This window comes from Malaclemys terrapin, chromosome 1, assembly GCF_027887155.1.
Source record: "Malaclemys terrapin pileata isolate rMalTer1 chromosome 1, rMalTer1.hap1, whole genome shotgun sequence".
Lineage (NCBI taxonomy): Eukaryota > Metazoa > Chordata > Testudines > Emydidae > Malaclemys > Malaclemys terrapin.
Genome location: NC_071505.1, coordinates 300,334,477 through 300,352,316, shown reverse-complemented (window position 1 = coordinate 300,352,316; position 17,840 = coordinate 300,334,477). Strand labels below are relative to the sequence as shown.

At 40.3% G+C, this 17,840-nt stretch overlaps 1 protein-coding gene across 2 annotated transcripts in view; it reads right to left on the bottom strand.

The window, feature by feature from the left end:
• Window positions 1-17,840, bottom strand: part of TRPC4 (transient receptor potential cation channel subfamily C member 4) — a 207,582-nt gene that overhangs the window by 77,548 nt on the left and 112,194 nt on the right. For both annotated transcript variants that reach the window (XM_054015240.1, XM_054015241.1), the window contains exon 3: window positions 16,676-17,194. In XM_054015240.1, the coding sequence (XP_053871215.1) occupies window positions 16,676-17,194 (519 nt within the window). The remainder of the gene's footprint in view (window positions 1-16,675; window positions 17,195-17,840) is intronic.

Genomic DNA, 17,840 nt, shown 5'->3' with positions numbered 1-17,840 from the left:
AGTTGCTGCCTTGCCAGCTCATGATAGAGTTGCCGACTTTGGTTGGATGAATTCCTGGAGGTTTCGTCACATGACATAATCTTTAATTAAAGATTAATCCAGGGGTAGGCAACCTATGGCATGTGTGCTGAAGGCGGCATGTGAGCTGATTTTCAGTGGCACTCACGCTGCCCGGGCCCTGGCCACTGGTCCGGGGGGCTCTGCAGTTTAATTTCATTTTAAATGAAGCTTCTTAAACATTTTAAAAACCTTATTTACTTTACATACAACAATAGTTTAGTTATATATTATAGACTTATAGAAAGAGACCTTCTAAAAACATTGAAATGTATGACTGTCATGCAAAACCTTAAATTAGAGTGAATAAATGAAAACTCGGCACACCACTTCTGAAAGGTTGCCGACCCCTGTATTAATCTTTAATTTCTGGAGACTCCAGGACAATCCTGGAGGTTTGGCAACCCTAGCTCATGGCATTATTTCTTTTTGGACATTCCCATTCGCTAGCACATTACATATATATGACTCAGGCTACGTCCTCACTACAGGGTGGGGGTCGATTTAAGATACGCAAATTCAGCTACGCGAATAGCGTAGCTGAATTCAACATATCCGAGCCGACTTACCCCGCTGTGAGGACGGCGGCAAATCGCCCTCTGTGGCTCCCCCGTCGATGGTGCTTACTCCTACCTGCGCTGGTGGAGTACAAGCGTAGATTCGGGGATCGACTGTCGCGTCGCGACGAGACGCGATAATTCGATCCCCGAGAGATCGATTTCTACCCGCCGATTCAGGCAGGAAGACGTAGCCTCAGAAAACAAAACCAATTTGAGGTCCAGTTCTACCCTCTGATATACTGATGCAACTCTTATTGACTCTATACATCTTAGAACGGAACTGAGTTCTATGAGCCGGATTTTGCTCAATTTCCTGAGCGTAAATCACGATTAAATTTCAGCTGGGGGAAATTTGTAAGAGTTGCTTTCGTTGGGCTCAAACTCACATTTTTTAAAAACAATTTTTATTTTAGTGCAGATTGTATTAAAGCAGAGGGAAATCAAGCCAAGACTGAAAACTGAAGGCCAGTTCTTCAGATGATGCAAAATGGAATTGCTCCATTGGCTTCAACTGGTGTAAATTGATTTCAATGCAGCGACCCCAATTTACCCCAGGAGAGAATCTGGCCTTACATATACTGTACTGTGACTTACTGTATGTACAGTTGTGTAAGACAAGCTGGCGTGCATTCCATATGATATTCCTTTACAAATAATTTATAGTGATATAAAATAATCCTATTTTAAGAATTAAGCCTTCTCATGACATCAACGAGTGCAGAAAGCACTACAAGGGCTCAGCAACATGCAGGTAAAATTCAGAAGGTTTCAGGATTGGACATTTAGATAAGCTGTGACACTGATGATATCTCTTCTGTGTTATATCTAGAAATGAAATCTTTTGAAGGACAGGATGGTTTTGGTGCAGTGTGTTAATTAGAGGATTAACATTGCACATCCTCAACTGGCCATCCCTTCCTTCTACTAGGCTGCTGATACCCAGGTAGCCAAATCAAATGCAAACACCTGTGAAGTCAGATGAATAGAGAGGTCGTTGTGCCACTGCTGATCATTGTTTGCAGCACACACCACCTGTTATCTGTTCTATTTCAAATGAACTGGGGCGGGGGAAATGCATTATTATAAACAGTAAACGAAGAGCACAGTTAAAGGACACATCCTTTTGGGTGCTCTCCTTTCCTTATTCTGTCCCTGCATATTTCTGGCCTGTGTTTATGTCAAGCTGGTCATGGTCTGTATCTCTTACTCATATTAGCAAAAAGCAAACTCATTCTGCTCCGTTACAAAACCCAAGGCAGAAATGTGCATACTGTACCATCTCATTAGATGTAAATGGACATTGACTAAAGCCAGCCTTCCTTCCGTATTCTGCACACCTTCTAGCTGAATTTATACACTTTAATGAACTAACTTCAAATGAACTGAAGGGGTAGCTAACACAACAGCTATTTCTTCTGGTCTTTTATTACCAAAAGGCATGATCTTCTTTGCTTCTCTACAACATGATTTTAAAAATATCATTTTCTCAATGCATAATTAATCTAGGCAGAGCTTTACTATAAAATAAAGAAATTAATAGGGACAAATTCACATAAACAGGTAGAGGGTGGTGTAAATTGCCCCTCCGTGCACCAACTAAGTCCCATAAACAGGAGAAAAGATTCACTCAGGCAGAGATCCAAGCTGTAATATGGCCTGAAACTGCCTTCAGGGATACCTCCGGGGCAGTGTTCACTTTTGCCAAGGCTCATCAAGAGCTTTATCTGAAGATAAAGGTGGATGCTGAATCAGGGCATTTCCTCAGCCTCCCTGATGATAAGCCTTTTCCAATGAATGCCACTCACTTTTGGGGTTGTGCTAGCTTTATTCCTCCCAGTTCCCTGTGTCGATGAGGCTCTGGACTATTCGTTCTGCCAGAGTCTTTCAGTGGATTAGCCACCATTGAAAACAAAAATAAATGGCATTAGCTGGGGAGAATCTGGCTTATAATTTATTTATCTTGAATTATGATTAAATAGGGAGATTATAAAAATGATCTCTATGACACATTAGGAAGAATAAATGCCAGACTGAGAGAGTACCGTGTTATTTATTACTGTAGAACTGGGGTTCTCAAACTTCATTGCACCTCCTTCTGACAACAAAAATTACTACACAACCCTGGGCAGTGGGGGGCAGGAAAGGCAAAGCCTGAGCCCCACAATCCCAGGCTGAAGCCCTTGGGCTTCGGCCCCTGGGCGGTGGGGGTCGGGCTTTGGCTTTGGCCCTGGGGCCTAGCAAGTCTAACACCAGCCCTGGCGACCCCATTAAAACAGGGCCGCAACCCACTTTGGGGTCCCAACCCACAGTTTGAGAACCGCTGCTGTAGAATATAGCCCCACCTATGATGAGAGACTGATTGTGCTACGCACTGCTCAGAAACATAGTGAGAAACAGTCAAATCTTGCAATCAAATAATAAAGATAAAGGCTTGGAGGAGACAAAATGACTTTGCCAAGCTCTCAAAGCAAATTAATGGCAGAGCAAGGATTAGAACCCAGGCTGTGCAACTACTAAGCAAGGGCCCTGGTCACTGGACCAACTGCCTCTCATTGGGATAAGGGAAAAGTAGAGATTCACAAAGTCCTTTAAGTTGCAGTCCATCATCCTCAAATCCTCCTCTGCACTGACCTACAGAGTGGGTCAGTATATGAGGGGGAGAAGCTATTCCATCCTATGGAGTAAAGAGACACACTAGGAGCAACTGTAGGGCTGCCACAGAAATGCCACTGTCTAGCCTTGAGTGGTTGACTCTGACTCTGTCTACATTGCAAGCAGTGCGAATATGCTATCTCATTAGAACAATAGGGCCCTTCCATCTGTGCCTGGCCCTAAAAGTATTCTAGAGCAGTACTTCTCAAAGTCAGGCTGCCGCTTGTTCAGGGAAAGCCCCTGGAGGTCTGGGCCGGTTTGTTTACCGGTCGCATCCGCAGGTTCGGCCGATCGCGGCTCTCACTGGCCGTGGTTCGCCGTCCCAGGCCAATGGGGGCTGTGGGAAACGGCGCGGGCCGAGGGATGTGCTAGCCGAACCTGCGGACGTGGCAGGTAAACAAACCAGCCAGGACCGCCAGGGGCTTTCCCTGAACAAGCAGCGGCCCGACTTTGAGAAGCACTGCTCTAGAGCAAACAAGAAAAATATACATAAGAAACTTTGCTAGTTTTTTAAAGTAAAGATCATAAGGAACAATAGGGATAAACAATGAAGTCAGGCACGATGAAGTGAGATCATTTTAAAATTCTGACTAAGCATTTCTGAATTAAAGGGACACTATCTGGATTGGGGAAAAGAACTTTTGAATTGTTTTCTCCCCTTACATCTGTTTGCGAAGTGCACACAATTCTTTCCCTTGTTTATTAAATCAGCTTCGCCACCACTCTGGATGCAGTCCTGATTCCAATTGTATTCCCACCCAAGTAAGCAAGAAATTAGTGCAATTAACCAGGAATCAGAGAGAGGCAGACATGTATCAGTGGAGACAGCAATAGGTGGGTTGAGGGATATAGCAGGGGAAGGATCCTGTTGGAGTATGCTAGGGAAGAGGGGAGTAGGTAGGCTGGAGTTTGCCAATGGGGAGGTGAACAGGAGGGTACTGGCATGTATAGAGAGACTGGAAAAGGTGAGCTAAGGATGAAGGGAGAGTGGCTAGAATTTGCCATGGGTCCTGGAGCGTGCCTGGGAGAACCAAAGAGAATGGTGGAGCATGCCTGGGAGAAGCAGAGAGAACATTGGAGCGTGCCATCTGGGAGAGGGAGGAGGATGGAGGAACTGGAGTAGATAATTCATAGTGAATAATTTATTCAAAGAATGTTGCATCTTTTTCTGTTCACAAATCGTCCATGAACTGCTCTTAATTTTCTCAAATTTCTCTATTATTTGAAACTATTCACTACAAACTATTTATATTCTGTAGACTGTTTACAAGCAATTAAATGCACAGGCTCAATATTCAAAATGTCTGCTGTGTGCAGGGACAGCTCTACGTATTTTGCTGCCCCAAGCTTGGCAGTCAGGCAGCTTTTGGTGGCTCGCCTGCGGGAGGTCCGCCGGTCCCGCGCCTTCGGCGTACCCGCCGCCGAATTGTTGCCGAAACCGCGGGACCGGCGGACCTCCTGCAGGCATGCCGCCGAAGGCAGCCTGACTGCCACCCTCACGGCAACCGGCAGGCCGTCCCCCACGGCTTGCCGCCCCAGGCACACACTTGCTGTGCTGGTGCCTGGAGCCGCCCCTGGCTGTGTGGACTAGTCTATAGTGGAGAATTTGACTGGACAAGTATATTGTGTTGCCTAATCGGATAAAGGTTACTCTAAGAAATGCGTTTCTGAAGTGATTTACAAGTTCTAAATTCATTTTCTACTGATATTCTTCAATAGTTACTTGAAAGTCAGTGTTTCTGAACATTCCAGCCTGTTAGCTCCATTGCTAGAATAGCCACAGTAAGCTGAACACGAGGTCTGTGAGCACAGTCAAAGCTAATTTGTTTAAAAATTCAAATGACTATTACCAGAATTTATTTTGCAGTATTTCCCAGGTACCAGGTTAGAGAACGTCAGAGGAGAGAGGATGCAGGAGGCATTTTGAATTGTGCCAGGGATGTGCGGAGGTGGATTTGGGGTTTTCCGGTGAGAGACAACAGGGAGTGGAGATGGGAGAGATGTCATCCCTCATTTTGAAGAAGGAAAACTGAGTCTCCCTGTCAGAAGGAAGACATCCAATTTTTATGGGACCATTTTCTTTTCATATCAAGCAGACCTTTTCATCCTGAAACACCTATACAGAGATGGGCATCAGAAGGCTTTCTGCCAAAAGTTCAAAAATCAGAAATCAGACTTAAAAATCATATGACTTTCACAAGAACAAACATATTATTTTAAAAGCAATTCCATGTTTGGCACACCGTAATAATTTTTGAACTGTTAGAGTTGGCATTATGGAAATGATTCCTTTTGAGTGATGATGATTCTACATTGACATATGGACAACAAAACCAACCCCCTTCCTTTTAATTTCAGAATAAGTAAAAGAAGATGCATAATGCAAGTCTGTTCTTCTCACATAAATCACATGGAACTCTGCTGAAGCTAATGGACATACACTCACAGGAGAATAACCTCTATTAATGATACTATCTAGTAGGGCTAACCACACTAACAATTTTCTCAAGGAAGATACAGTTGCATCCAAATGCTTACAGGAAGGGAACTGAAAATGGAAAAGAGCTGCTGTTCCTTATTAGTGCTGTGTACTGTTATTCTCTCCAGCTTAATAACTTGTGCTAAGTTTCAGGAATTGAAGAATATCAGCATCATTAACAATTTAATTGGCACTGTAATGAAATGGGATAAGTATGCACCTGGCATTCATTATTCACAAAAGCTTGTAGACACACTCTGAACAATTTAAAAAGTTAAAATGTTGAGATTCATTTTACATCGTGTGGATCCTTATACTTCCATAATGATGGTATGTTTATTGCCATTGTTGTGGTAACTGTGAGTAAATGTGATCTTTTTAATAGGAACCACTGCACCTTCCATTGGGAAATCCAAACCCCATTCAGCATAGGCAGCATATAACCAATTATAGTAATACTTCAAACTTGTGAAGCAGATAAGTTGCTTACATAATTTATGCTATTTAACACTATGTGGAGTCTTATCTATAAACACAACGGCTTCTAAATGATTTACAAAGCAAACATATGGGCTATTTTAGAGTAACTTGCCCCTGCCTGGCAAATGTTTATCTAAGAGCTTGAGGACTGTGACTGAGAATTTGCAGAAATGGGAGTTTTGGAGACATAGTCCCAAACTTGAATACTTCACTTCTTACAGTTATGGGCTGCACAGACTAAACATATCTTCTCCTGGTGTTAAAATGTCCAAATATTATCCAAGGTAGCTTTTCTGGGGTTTGGTAATTTTATTATTATTATTATTATTTTTAGATGGAGACGCCTGACTAGGCGGCACCTTTTCATTCTTTTAGTTAATGCTTGCATGGCTACACTCACTACCTGACACATGGCTGCAAAATAACTAAGTTCTTTACTTCTTCCGGGTTTCTTTCAAAGAACTGCCCAGAGGTGTTATATTTGACCTGGTATTTGTATATCTCTTAGATATATAATCATTCAGTCATTTGATTCTGAAAGGATGTTAATTAAGAAGGGCTGCTGAAGTCATTCAAAGTATATCTGCAACATTAAATGCAAATTCTAATCTTTAAGGCCCTCACAAAAGGTACCTCAGGTTTTTGAAATGTATTACTATTTTTGCCTCATAATCACTGAACAGTTTCTATCTCTTGCTCTTAGCACAAATGTTAATGTATATGAATTCAAAAAGCACTCAGGGATAATTATCCATGCAGGTTACTGGACAACCTGAATACTCCTACTCCTACTATTGGACTGAGAACCTTAGGATTTGCCTGTTGTAATCTGCTGCAAAGTACACACTACATTGTAAAGAATAGCCTGGGCCTGATCTTGACAGGTGCCGAGCACCTGGCACTCTTGTCAAAGCCAAGCAGAAATCCTGAGCATCTCCCAGGATCAGGTCCAGAGTATGTACCAGTACCATCGGTTCTGTTTTAGCAAGCAGGGCAGCAGCAGAGGTTTGGCTTGTCTGGTATCAGATCACCCCTATTAGCTGTAATTATTAATCCTGAGCCATTTATTCAGGCTCCGGTTCTCCACTGTATCCAAGCTGCACTTAAATCTAGCGGGGAGTGGTGTCTATAGTGAACTGGTTTTGACTCCCTTGTCTCCAGACACCGAGCGCAAATTCGAACTGCTACTACTCTAACTTCTGCTGCTCCGGAGCTTATACAGCAGTGAATCTAGTGTAGTGGAGGTTGGCTCCACCATGTCCCCTTTTATCCTGCTCTCAGCACCCGCCCCCCAACGCTCCCCCTTACCTCCTTTACCTGGCACAAAATGAACTTTATGGATTGTAGAATCCATTCTTCAGCATTTACTCAAAGAATAGCTCGTAGCGGCTTCATTAAGGAAGCTACAGTAAGAACTGAGTTCACACTGAGTCTGGTGCTCAAGATTTGGCCTGGGAAACTTATTAAATAGACTGAGTTATTGGTAAGCTAGCCACGAAAGGATTATTGAGCTTTCAACATCAATTTGCTCAAAAATATAATATGGAAATTTGTGGCTGCTTCTTGTTTATGCAGTGCTAGCCAGACTGAACAAGCTCAGGAGTCACAGGCCAAGATGTTAATAGAATGTAAACACTAAGGCTGAGCTGTTTATTAGCCTAGGTGCTCAGGAGACCATAACCTCTTAGTTACACAAGAAGCACCATCATCAAATTATTAACATTCCATGTCAAATAAACTATATTATGAGAATATTGTGTTAAGCACTCAAAACTCAGAAAATGCTGGTCAACATTTTTAACCTTGAGTGTATGAAAGTCAGCTCTGAAATTCACTTCAAAGCACCAGATTAAAGGAGCCTGATTTCCAGAAGTCTGACAACACATTGAAATCTCATTAAAGTCAATGTGAGTGGTACTTGTGAAAATCAGGCTACTTTTACTTACATGCATAAATATGGATTTAGGAGTCTAACTTTCGGCACTTGGGTTTTCAAATGTTTAATATATCTAGCTTGGGTGTGCCTTGACTCACAGAGAGGGAAGAAGATTGGGTAAATAAGAAACCAAGAACAAGATTTCTTTTTAAAAGAAAGGAAAATAAACAAAAATGGGGTTAACCTTAAATAATAAAGCTAAAAAGCAAAAAGTCAATCAAAGTTAAATATAACTTTTAAGAGTAAAACCAAACAAAATGTAAAAAATATTGGACAATCTTATTTTCTAATACATAATATGTCACTGTGCAGCAAGCAGCTGATGTTTTGACCCCTGTAGATCTTCCTCTGAGCGGGAAAAAAACAACAACAAATATGCCCATCATTAGTTACAAATTGAAATGTGCATGTGTTTCCTTGGAGGGCCCCACTCACAAGCTTAACTATAAAAAATGAAAATCTCATGCTATTGTATGTTAGGTACAAATAAAAGGGAGATGGTACGGTATGTATCAGATTCTCTGTTTTTGCGTTTGTGAGAGAGGAGGACTGGTATCCAACTGGTATAATCTTGCTCACATTTCTTAATCACTGGTGAATATTTGGTGGGTACACAAAAGCCAAAGCCAGAAATAGTTATTCTATTCTTGTATTCTTAACAGCAATCCCTGACATGTAGTTCTTTCCATCTCGCTTTTCCTGCCTCAGGTATGCTCTCCACTGGCACCAGCGTCAAAGTGATAAAACAATGAGGAAATGGTGCTAAACAGAGCTGGTCTGAAGCTGGAATTTCCACTATGCAGGAAATTCTGATATTTTGACATTTGTTTTGTTCCAAACTGGAATGAAAAGCCAAAATTTCAAAATTTCCCCATGAAATAAAACTCTGATAAAAATGAAGTCAGGATTATCGAAATGTTCTGGTTCAGCACTGTCAAAACATTTTATTTTGACTATCATTTTGATTAAACTTTTCTATTATATTAAAATATTATAATGTTTACATACTATGAAATATAATATATAAATGTAATTTTAATTCATGTTTTAATATAATATGGAAGTCTAAATGAAATGAGAAAAAACAAATTATTTAAACATTGTCAAATCAAAATGTTTTGACACTGTCAAAATAAAACATTTTGACTTTTTTTCCCATTGAAAATGGTATCAAAATCAACATATTCTCACCAAATATTTAGATTTCCCACAACACGTTCCCACAAAAATGTTCAGATTTTAACAAGACTGCATTTTTGGACATAAAATTGTTTCAGTTAAAAGGTTTGGGCTAGCTGTAGTGGGGAAGGAAATTGGTACAAGAATGAGAAGGAGAAGAAACAACTTGTCTGTCTAATCAAGAAAAACTTTGAGGCTGAGTCAAATACAAGTTAGGAAAAAAATATCAGATAGCGTTTACCTGGACTACAACTGGTGGAGGGAAAATTCACTGAACTAACATACAATTCTGCTTGTGCTATACCCTCACAGAAGTTGATAATAAAACTCCCATTGATTTAATCTGAAGCATGTCTGAACCCCAAAACATCAGAACAACATCCCACTGGTTAACTATAACCTAAGGCCATGACACCGTTTCTACCAGCTTCTGAAACCCTTCTTTTCTGTATTAACCCTTTCACATGAACCACCTAACTAAATAGGGTGGGTACCCAGGATTCCATCCTGTAACTCTTACGACTTACTGAAGTCAATGGGACCTCCCATGTGAATAAAGATTGCTTGAATGAACAAGGTTTGCAGCACTTGGGCCTGGTCTACATTGGGGTGTGTGTGTGTGGAATCGATCTAAGTTACGCAACTTCAGCTACATTCTTCACGTGAAGAACGTAGCTGAAGTCAATGTTCTTAGATCTATTCACCGCGTGGCGTCTTCACTGCGGTGAGTCGACTGCTGACATTCTCCTGTCGACTCCGCCTGTGCCTCTCGCTCTGGTGGAATACTGGAGTCGACAGGAGAGCACTTGGTGGTCGATTTATTGCGTCTAGAGTAGATGCGATAAATCAACCCCTGCTGGATCGATCACTGCCTGCCGATCCGACAGGTGGTATAAACAAGCCCTTGGTCTCAAAAGAACCATTTAGTGACTACAGATAGAATGAGGAACACTGGAATACAGCATGACTGGCAAATTTTAACAAATGCTCACTAATCATTCAAAAAATGTGCTTCGTATTTATCAGTCACTCCATAAACAGCTTCACTAACAACAACACAAATATTGCTTTAACATCTCTTGAAAAACAGAGGTTTGGAGCATTAAGACATAATATATACTGTAAAGTCTGCAAGAAAATTCTGTGGATTTTGTTTAGCATTGACTGTTTTTATGCTGTTAACAGGTTTGAAAGACCTCCCAAAGGCCCTTTACTCTGTGTAGCTTTTCAAATTGAACAATGTTTATCTGTCTGGTCTCCTAAAAGCTCTCTGCTGTTTCTTGATATTATTCCTCAATTTATCAGATGCTGTCTCCTTCTTCAACCCTTGCACACATGGTAGATTGTTGCTTTTGACTTCTCTACTGCTGCTCCTCTCCATCTACTGGGGTACTAATTTTCCTAATTGCTGGTATTGCAAAAAAATCAATATATTTGTGTAGAGAACATAGCAACAACAAAGAGAAGAGGTCAGCACCTAGGCCAGACTAATGCCTGCTGACAGAGTCCCAAGAATATGGACTTGGGAATGGGCAGTAAACAGATGCACTTAGATCAAAACTTAAATGAATTGCTGTAAGAAGCCAAGCAAAGGACTCAGGGTACCATAGGACAGATAAGGAGATTCGGCCATATAGATATGCAAGGGAAGGAAAGGAGGATTACAATAAAATAAGGATGTAAGGGGGAAAAGCAGAATGATAAGTGGCAAAGAAACCTGACTTTATTCATTTGACTTGCATTAAAATCAATGACCAAATTCTGAAAATGCAGCCAATGGTAAAAGTCAGAGGACAGGAGGAAGACTTTTCAAGGAACAGGAATGGAGACTGAACAAGGATGCAGATGCTGAAGAAAAAGACTGAGAATAATACACTAAATTCAATTCTATTACATTACTGTAACATTTGCTGTGATATCAGACACTGACCCAGAGAACATTAAACCATTCAAGCATCTTTTTTCCCATTTCACGTTTTATTGAGTACATGTTTCCAGATGTTCAGATACTAAGATATAATCCCCTGACCAAAAAAAAAAAAAAAAAAAAAGGTAAAAGCGAGTTAAAACTGAGATTATGTATAAATAATTTAAGAGTAATAAACATCACAAGGATGTTATGCTCATCCCCAAAAGCAACCATTATAAACCAAGATATTTCAGAGTTAAGAGTCACTTAAAAGAAATCCAAACATGTCAAGGTATAGAACTGTACAGCTATAGCACCAAAATAACCTTAACTCTGCCCTGTAGTGATATTAAGAGGAAAAATAATCTTTAAAAATCACTTTAATCTAATCTGGAACCACAAACATTACAATACCTTTATTGTAAGAGTATAGTCACTATAATAGAAGCAAAGTGTGTGTGTGTGTGTGTGTGCGCGCGTGCATGCGTGAGAGAGCATGCACATACATGTTTTCTATTAGCTTCAAAAGAACATATATTGGCATTCAAGCTCAGTGCCTGGTTAGATGAGGGAGTTTCTCAAGGTGATAGTATTTCCTGTCATTCTTAAAGTACCATTTTAGATCTGTGATACCATGTAAGTACATATATCTGAAGAAATAATACAGAAATATAACTCTTCTGTATATATCCCTCAGGTTTGTAATGTGCATTTTGAAATCAATGCAAAGAAAAATGACTAGTTGATAATTGTTTATTATTTATTTATTTATATCCCCTGTCCTGGGCAGTTTACAATCTACATGCATTCAGATTGACCATTGGATTTGTTGATAGAAAAATGTTGGCCTGTAATTCAGATATGGGGTTAGACGAGGGGAGTAGGAGGGGAGGATTAGATGACCTCTTAAGGTCCCTTCCAGCCCTACAATTCTATGATTTGTATCATCCCTTCTACACCTATGAAAGGAATCATATGTGAATCAGATAAAGTTTTATATTTGATTCAGGAAAACAGGAAGCTTTTTGGCATTGTTCATCATGCCCCAAGATCCTAGCACAGTGATAGCCGAAATGACTAATTGGGTCATTGTCAACGTCCATTGGTGTAAACAACTGAGAGCTGGTCAATGAAATGTCACACTGCACAGTGCTGAATGGTTGTGGGACATTAGGGAACAGCTGATGCACTTTGCTAATTGTTACCTAGCAACAATAGGTGTTGGAAGCAGGCAAGTGGGGGAAGGAAGGGACAGGAGTCAGACCAGCAGCAGCAGGAAAATGTCATTTCTTGCAATCAATCAGCACCACGAGTGTTAACAGAGTGGAGAAAAATTCTAGCTTGGGGGCTTTAACCTGCATCCTGTGTTAAAGCAATATTGCCACTAAGTACTCCAAAAATATAGAGTGTAATATTCTGGTCACTGGACTGATAATATCATTATCAACAGACACTATCAATGGTGTTATCAGGCATTCTGCATCTCAAACTCTAAGTGTCTTTCAACCTTGTTATTTATTAATGAAGCAAAAGAGGCAGGCTGCCCATCCGATAGACTCCCCACCTATCAGAGCGGTAGCCGTGTTAGTCTGGATCTGTAAAAAGCGACAAAGAGTCCTGTGGCACCTTATAGACTAACAGACATATTGGAGCATGAGCTTTCGTGGGTGAATACCCACTTCATCAGACTCGCCACCTAGTGATTCATTCTGACAGGATTCCAAGAGCTGGGAAGGAATTTTGCTGGGATGCCTCCTGAGAAAGTCTGAATGACATGATCACAGTATTGTGGCAGATATCAACAGAATGGAAATGCAGAACATGAGCAATTTTTACTGCACAGAGCTTCCAAAATGATTTGCATACGTTTTTGAAGGCTTTTTGTTTTTTCTTTACAAAGGGAATTTGGCGCTCAAGAAAGATGTGGACTGACAGCACTGCAAACGGATGCTCACTATTTATCTTTATGAAGAATAATATACAGACATTAGCAGCAGCTTGTAAACCACCACATTGCCTTTGAAGGGACCACATCTACTCGAGAGAGGCTTTTTCATTCTCTATGTCAGTTCAATCAAGCATCCTGTCCTCATTTTTCAGACCCCTCCACGACTCCACTTCTCCTGCCTTGTGTTTTTAAGAGTCACCTTCCTTTGCACACCAGCAGTGCAATTCTTCTTCACCCATTTGTGTTCTTCTCCCACAAGCACCTCTGAACTAGTTCCATGACAAAACTGGTGCATGGAACACTCTCCCCCCATGTCAGACCATAAAGTCACAATCCTGATCTACTTCAAATCCTTCTCAAGACCCTACTTCTGCTAAGATGTCTGTGGTAAACCACCTACAGATGTCAGTACAAATTAGTGATATCAGAAATAAACAAAAATAGTCCCATCGTAAAACTTAAAAGAAAAATGATGTTCCTATCATCCTTGTCCTCCTTCCTCCAGTTTTTGTTATGTTGACTTGTTGCTTCTTGTCTTAAATTAGACTGGATGCTCTCCAGGGCAGGAATTGTCTCTTACTATGTATTTGTACTCTGCTTAGCACAGTGGGCCCCAATTTCAGCCCTGCTGTAATTTTAATAATGAATGGTAATAATAATAAAGGATGAGAGGTATGAGATGACTGATGTGTCAGGGAGGGAAGGAAATTTATTGTTCAGCTGGTTTGTTTTTTTATTTTGTGGGGTTGGATGTAAAGTAAAGGCTATTTTTCCTCTATTTCTTGACTGAGTTAAGTTGAGAGAGAGAAAAACAAAAGCAAAAACCAACCAACCACCACCACCACCAAACGATTAAAACTCAAATAAGATTGCTGAGAAACAAAATCATATTTTTTCCTGATACAACACAAATTTATCTGGCCGTAATTCTGATTCTCAGTGGCTTAAGCCCATAGAGCAGGGAGAACAGTTGTATCACTCAAGAGACGATGTTCTAAGGCAAGTCAGATCAACAATAGAATATTAAAGAATAACCCACATCTTTCCCTGCTATTCCTTTTACATAGAAATAGCCTATTTTGCCTCCAACACCTTCTGCCAGTCACCAGAAATGCACAAAGCAGATAGCATTGACTTTCTGATTTCTCAGGCAGTGGTCAACCCCTGCTCCGCCCCAGGCCCCACCACCATTCTATCCCTTCCCCAAGATTCCACCCCCGCCCCACCCTTCCTGCCCCTGCTCCACCCCACCCCACCTCTTCCCACCGCTGCTCTGCCCACCCTGCCTCTTCCCATGTTCTGTCCCCTCTCCTGAGTGTACCCCACCCTCACTCTGCCCCTGCTCCTCCTCCCCCACAGCGCCTCCAGCCTGCCACTGAACAGCTGATCCTCAGTGGGTGGGAGGTGCTGGGGGAAATGGGGAGGAGCTGATTGACGGGGCCCGCCAGCACCCACTATTTTTTTCCATGCTTGCTCCAGCCCCAGAGCACCCTGGAGTTGGTGCCTATGCCAGGGTGGATACAATGGATGAGGCAAGATGGAATTCCCAGAATACATCTGCACAGGATGTGACAGAATTTAGCTCTGAGTTTGCTGTCATATAACTATTTTGTCTTCTAGGTTTTCCATATTTGTATCTCATACAATACCTTCTCTTATTGTAGTCATTAGAAATAAAATAATTGGTCTGTTGTGCTTCACAATATTTGTTCCAGCATCTAATAGGCAAATAAATAATATGGCGGAGAAAATAAGTAGAACCTACTTCCATTTAAGGGGCTAGTCAGGGGAGAAATAGTGAAAAAGATTAATAGAAATTGAAAAAAATATCAAAAATGTAGATGATCCAGTGATTTGGAATCATTGTCTCAAGAGTCAGTATTGCTTTAATGTTTGCCATTACAAGGACTCTATAAAGGGTAATCATCTGTATTACTGCAATTTAATTAGGCATGGAAATCAGCTGGGACTATATAAGCCATTTGCACTTTCAGATGTCTCTCACTACCTAAGACTCAAATTAGAAAAATTCAAGCTTTACAATTAGGATTTCAAATCACTGTGCAAACTCAGAACTGCTCTTAAATGCTTGAATCCATTGGAAAATCCAAGTCACAGCTAACATTTGCTAAATGAATATTGAAGTATAAATTATAAAGTAGTATTTCACATTTTAAGAAATACAAATGAGACACACAGAGATTAGTTTCTCAAAAAGGACTGAGGTACAATGTCTGAAAGTACATCACAGTAAGTAATTTAGGAAACTGGTGAGCATGCATCCTGAAATAATGAAACAGCAAGTGAAAGATAGTGTCAATCATTTCTTGCTATATTAAAGGCCACCTGTAGGTCCTTCTCCAGAATTAGATCATATGGAGTGGGCTTAACCATGGCATACCATGCCATTTAAATATGAAATAAGTGAGCAATATAGGCCTTTTCCAAGTCAAATATATGTATATATATATATATTAGTAGATCATGTTGACTTCTGTGTGTTGATAAATGTTAGCTTAAACCAGATTCTGCAAACTCTACCTATGTGCTTAATGTAAAGCATATAGATTATTGTTTGCAGGATCAGGGAATTAATAGCAATGGGTGAATAGGCTCAATTAAAAGTAACGACACTTTGAACCTTTGCCCATTTTTAAAACCTGAATAGAACTAAGGTTTGAAATGTTCTGATATACTTTTCTGCTTGACTTTACACTTCTGCATTGGAGCTGCTGTTGAAAGCAAAACTCCCAAATGACAGTAATTTCTGGCTAGGATCAGATGCACATGTTTTGGAACTCTCATGAAAAACTGATCTTTCTATCTAGTTTCTTATTCTGTACCACAGCATATAAGAACCTTACAAATTTTAAAAGGCACACAGGGGATTTCAGATTCTCATTAAATTTCCAGTCCAGTTTGGCATACTCAGAAAATGTGTAGAATAGTATCTACTTTTGGATGCTTATTCAAACCAAAAATGAATATCAAACTTTTAGGATTTACCTATTGATAATAATGACTTACCAAGCCTACATCTATTTAGAAAAATGAACTCCTTCCTGGAGAAAACCATTCTGTAACAACAGGCATGTAATTTAACTAGCATGTAAACATGTGACATGCCCACTTTACCAGCCAGACACAGTTAATTAATCAGTTTTGAGACGTACTCTTTGCAGTTCTTACTCTGTTACCAAAGACTTGCTTAATATTATTCTGTGCTAGTGATAACGTATGCTCAGGTGCAAAACAGATAGTCCCCCAGGATCTGTGATATGATAGAATATTTCAAATTCCAGTTTGAATAAACCGTAACAACCTCTTATGTTCTTCCAATAATAAAAAGAGGCCCCGGTAGAACAAAAAAATAAGCAGCAATCTGAAGTTGTCTCACTTAAAGGGATGTATTCCAGGCAATTATCTATCACATTATTGCTACTAAATATGCCTAAATATTCTCCAGCACACTTACCTCTTTTTGTCGGTACTTAATTGCCAGCTTCAATCGTGCAAGATCATTACCATTCTGTTCTTCTATCAAGCTATTGTCATCTCTGTAATTGAGAATAATTTCCAATTCCCTGGAACTCCGTGTCTGATCCAGGAGGTCTTTTGCAAATTGCTTGCATTGACGCGACAGCTCTTCATATTCCGACTTAAACTCATTTTCCACCTTACTCAGTTCCTGAAGCTCCCAACTGAGTTGAAATGCTGTAAGGAAAGGATCCTCACTGGACAACGCAATCAAAGATGGACTTGCCAGAGCCTTGTAAATGTTGAGTCTGGATCGAGAATGGCGAAGGCTGTCCACATCTGAGCTTGAGACGCATTCCACACAGTTGCAGCGGACTTCATGTGGTCTAGGTACAGAAACCCCCTTCTGTACAAGAAGTTTTATGATCTCATAATTGTTCGTATGGGCAGCCAAAATAATGGGTGTAATGTCTGGTGTGAATTCTGAGAACTGCTTATCCAGCAGTATTGGTGGCACCTGTGCAAAAAAGTGAGAAAATGTATAGACTCTTATTTCAACAGCAGCAACAGTAAATTAAGCTACAGATAGTTCTTCTTGTAAAAAGTTGCACAAAACAATTTGGAATTAATATTCTATTTTGCAAATGGAGCTCCTTTTTTGATTCATAAATTGTGATCTTTTCTCAACATCTGTTTGTTATTTGTAATTGTTGAATCAATCCTTTGCGCTAACAAATTGTAGCCTATGGTTATTCTCAAACTATCGGCTACAGCTTTTCACAATATCTATTTGGGCTGGGTGATGAGTCACTTAAGAAAGATTGGTTTGTTTCTGGTCCCTGATGCGATAATATAAATTTTATAATGAGGAGGCATGGCTCTAGAAATCACTGGGGCTTTGAGTCTCCCCGTCAGAGAGAAAAAGAGGTCCCTGCCATAGTGAGCTTGCATTTGTAAGGCCCAATCCTGAATACACTAATCATGACACCTAATAATAAGTGTAACTGAAGGAAAATGGGATGGTTTGTAGGATAGGACCCTAAGTAGGTAACATATAAAGGACAGACAATGAACAACACAAGAGAGTTTTAAAATACTCTTCCTTTTGTGTGTAGGTTTTTTGTAAACCCTTGTCTCATAACTGTTCTTTGACCCTTATTAAT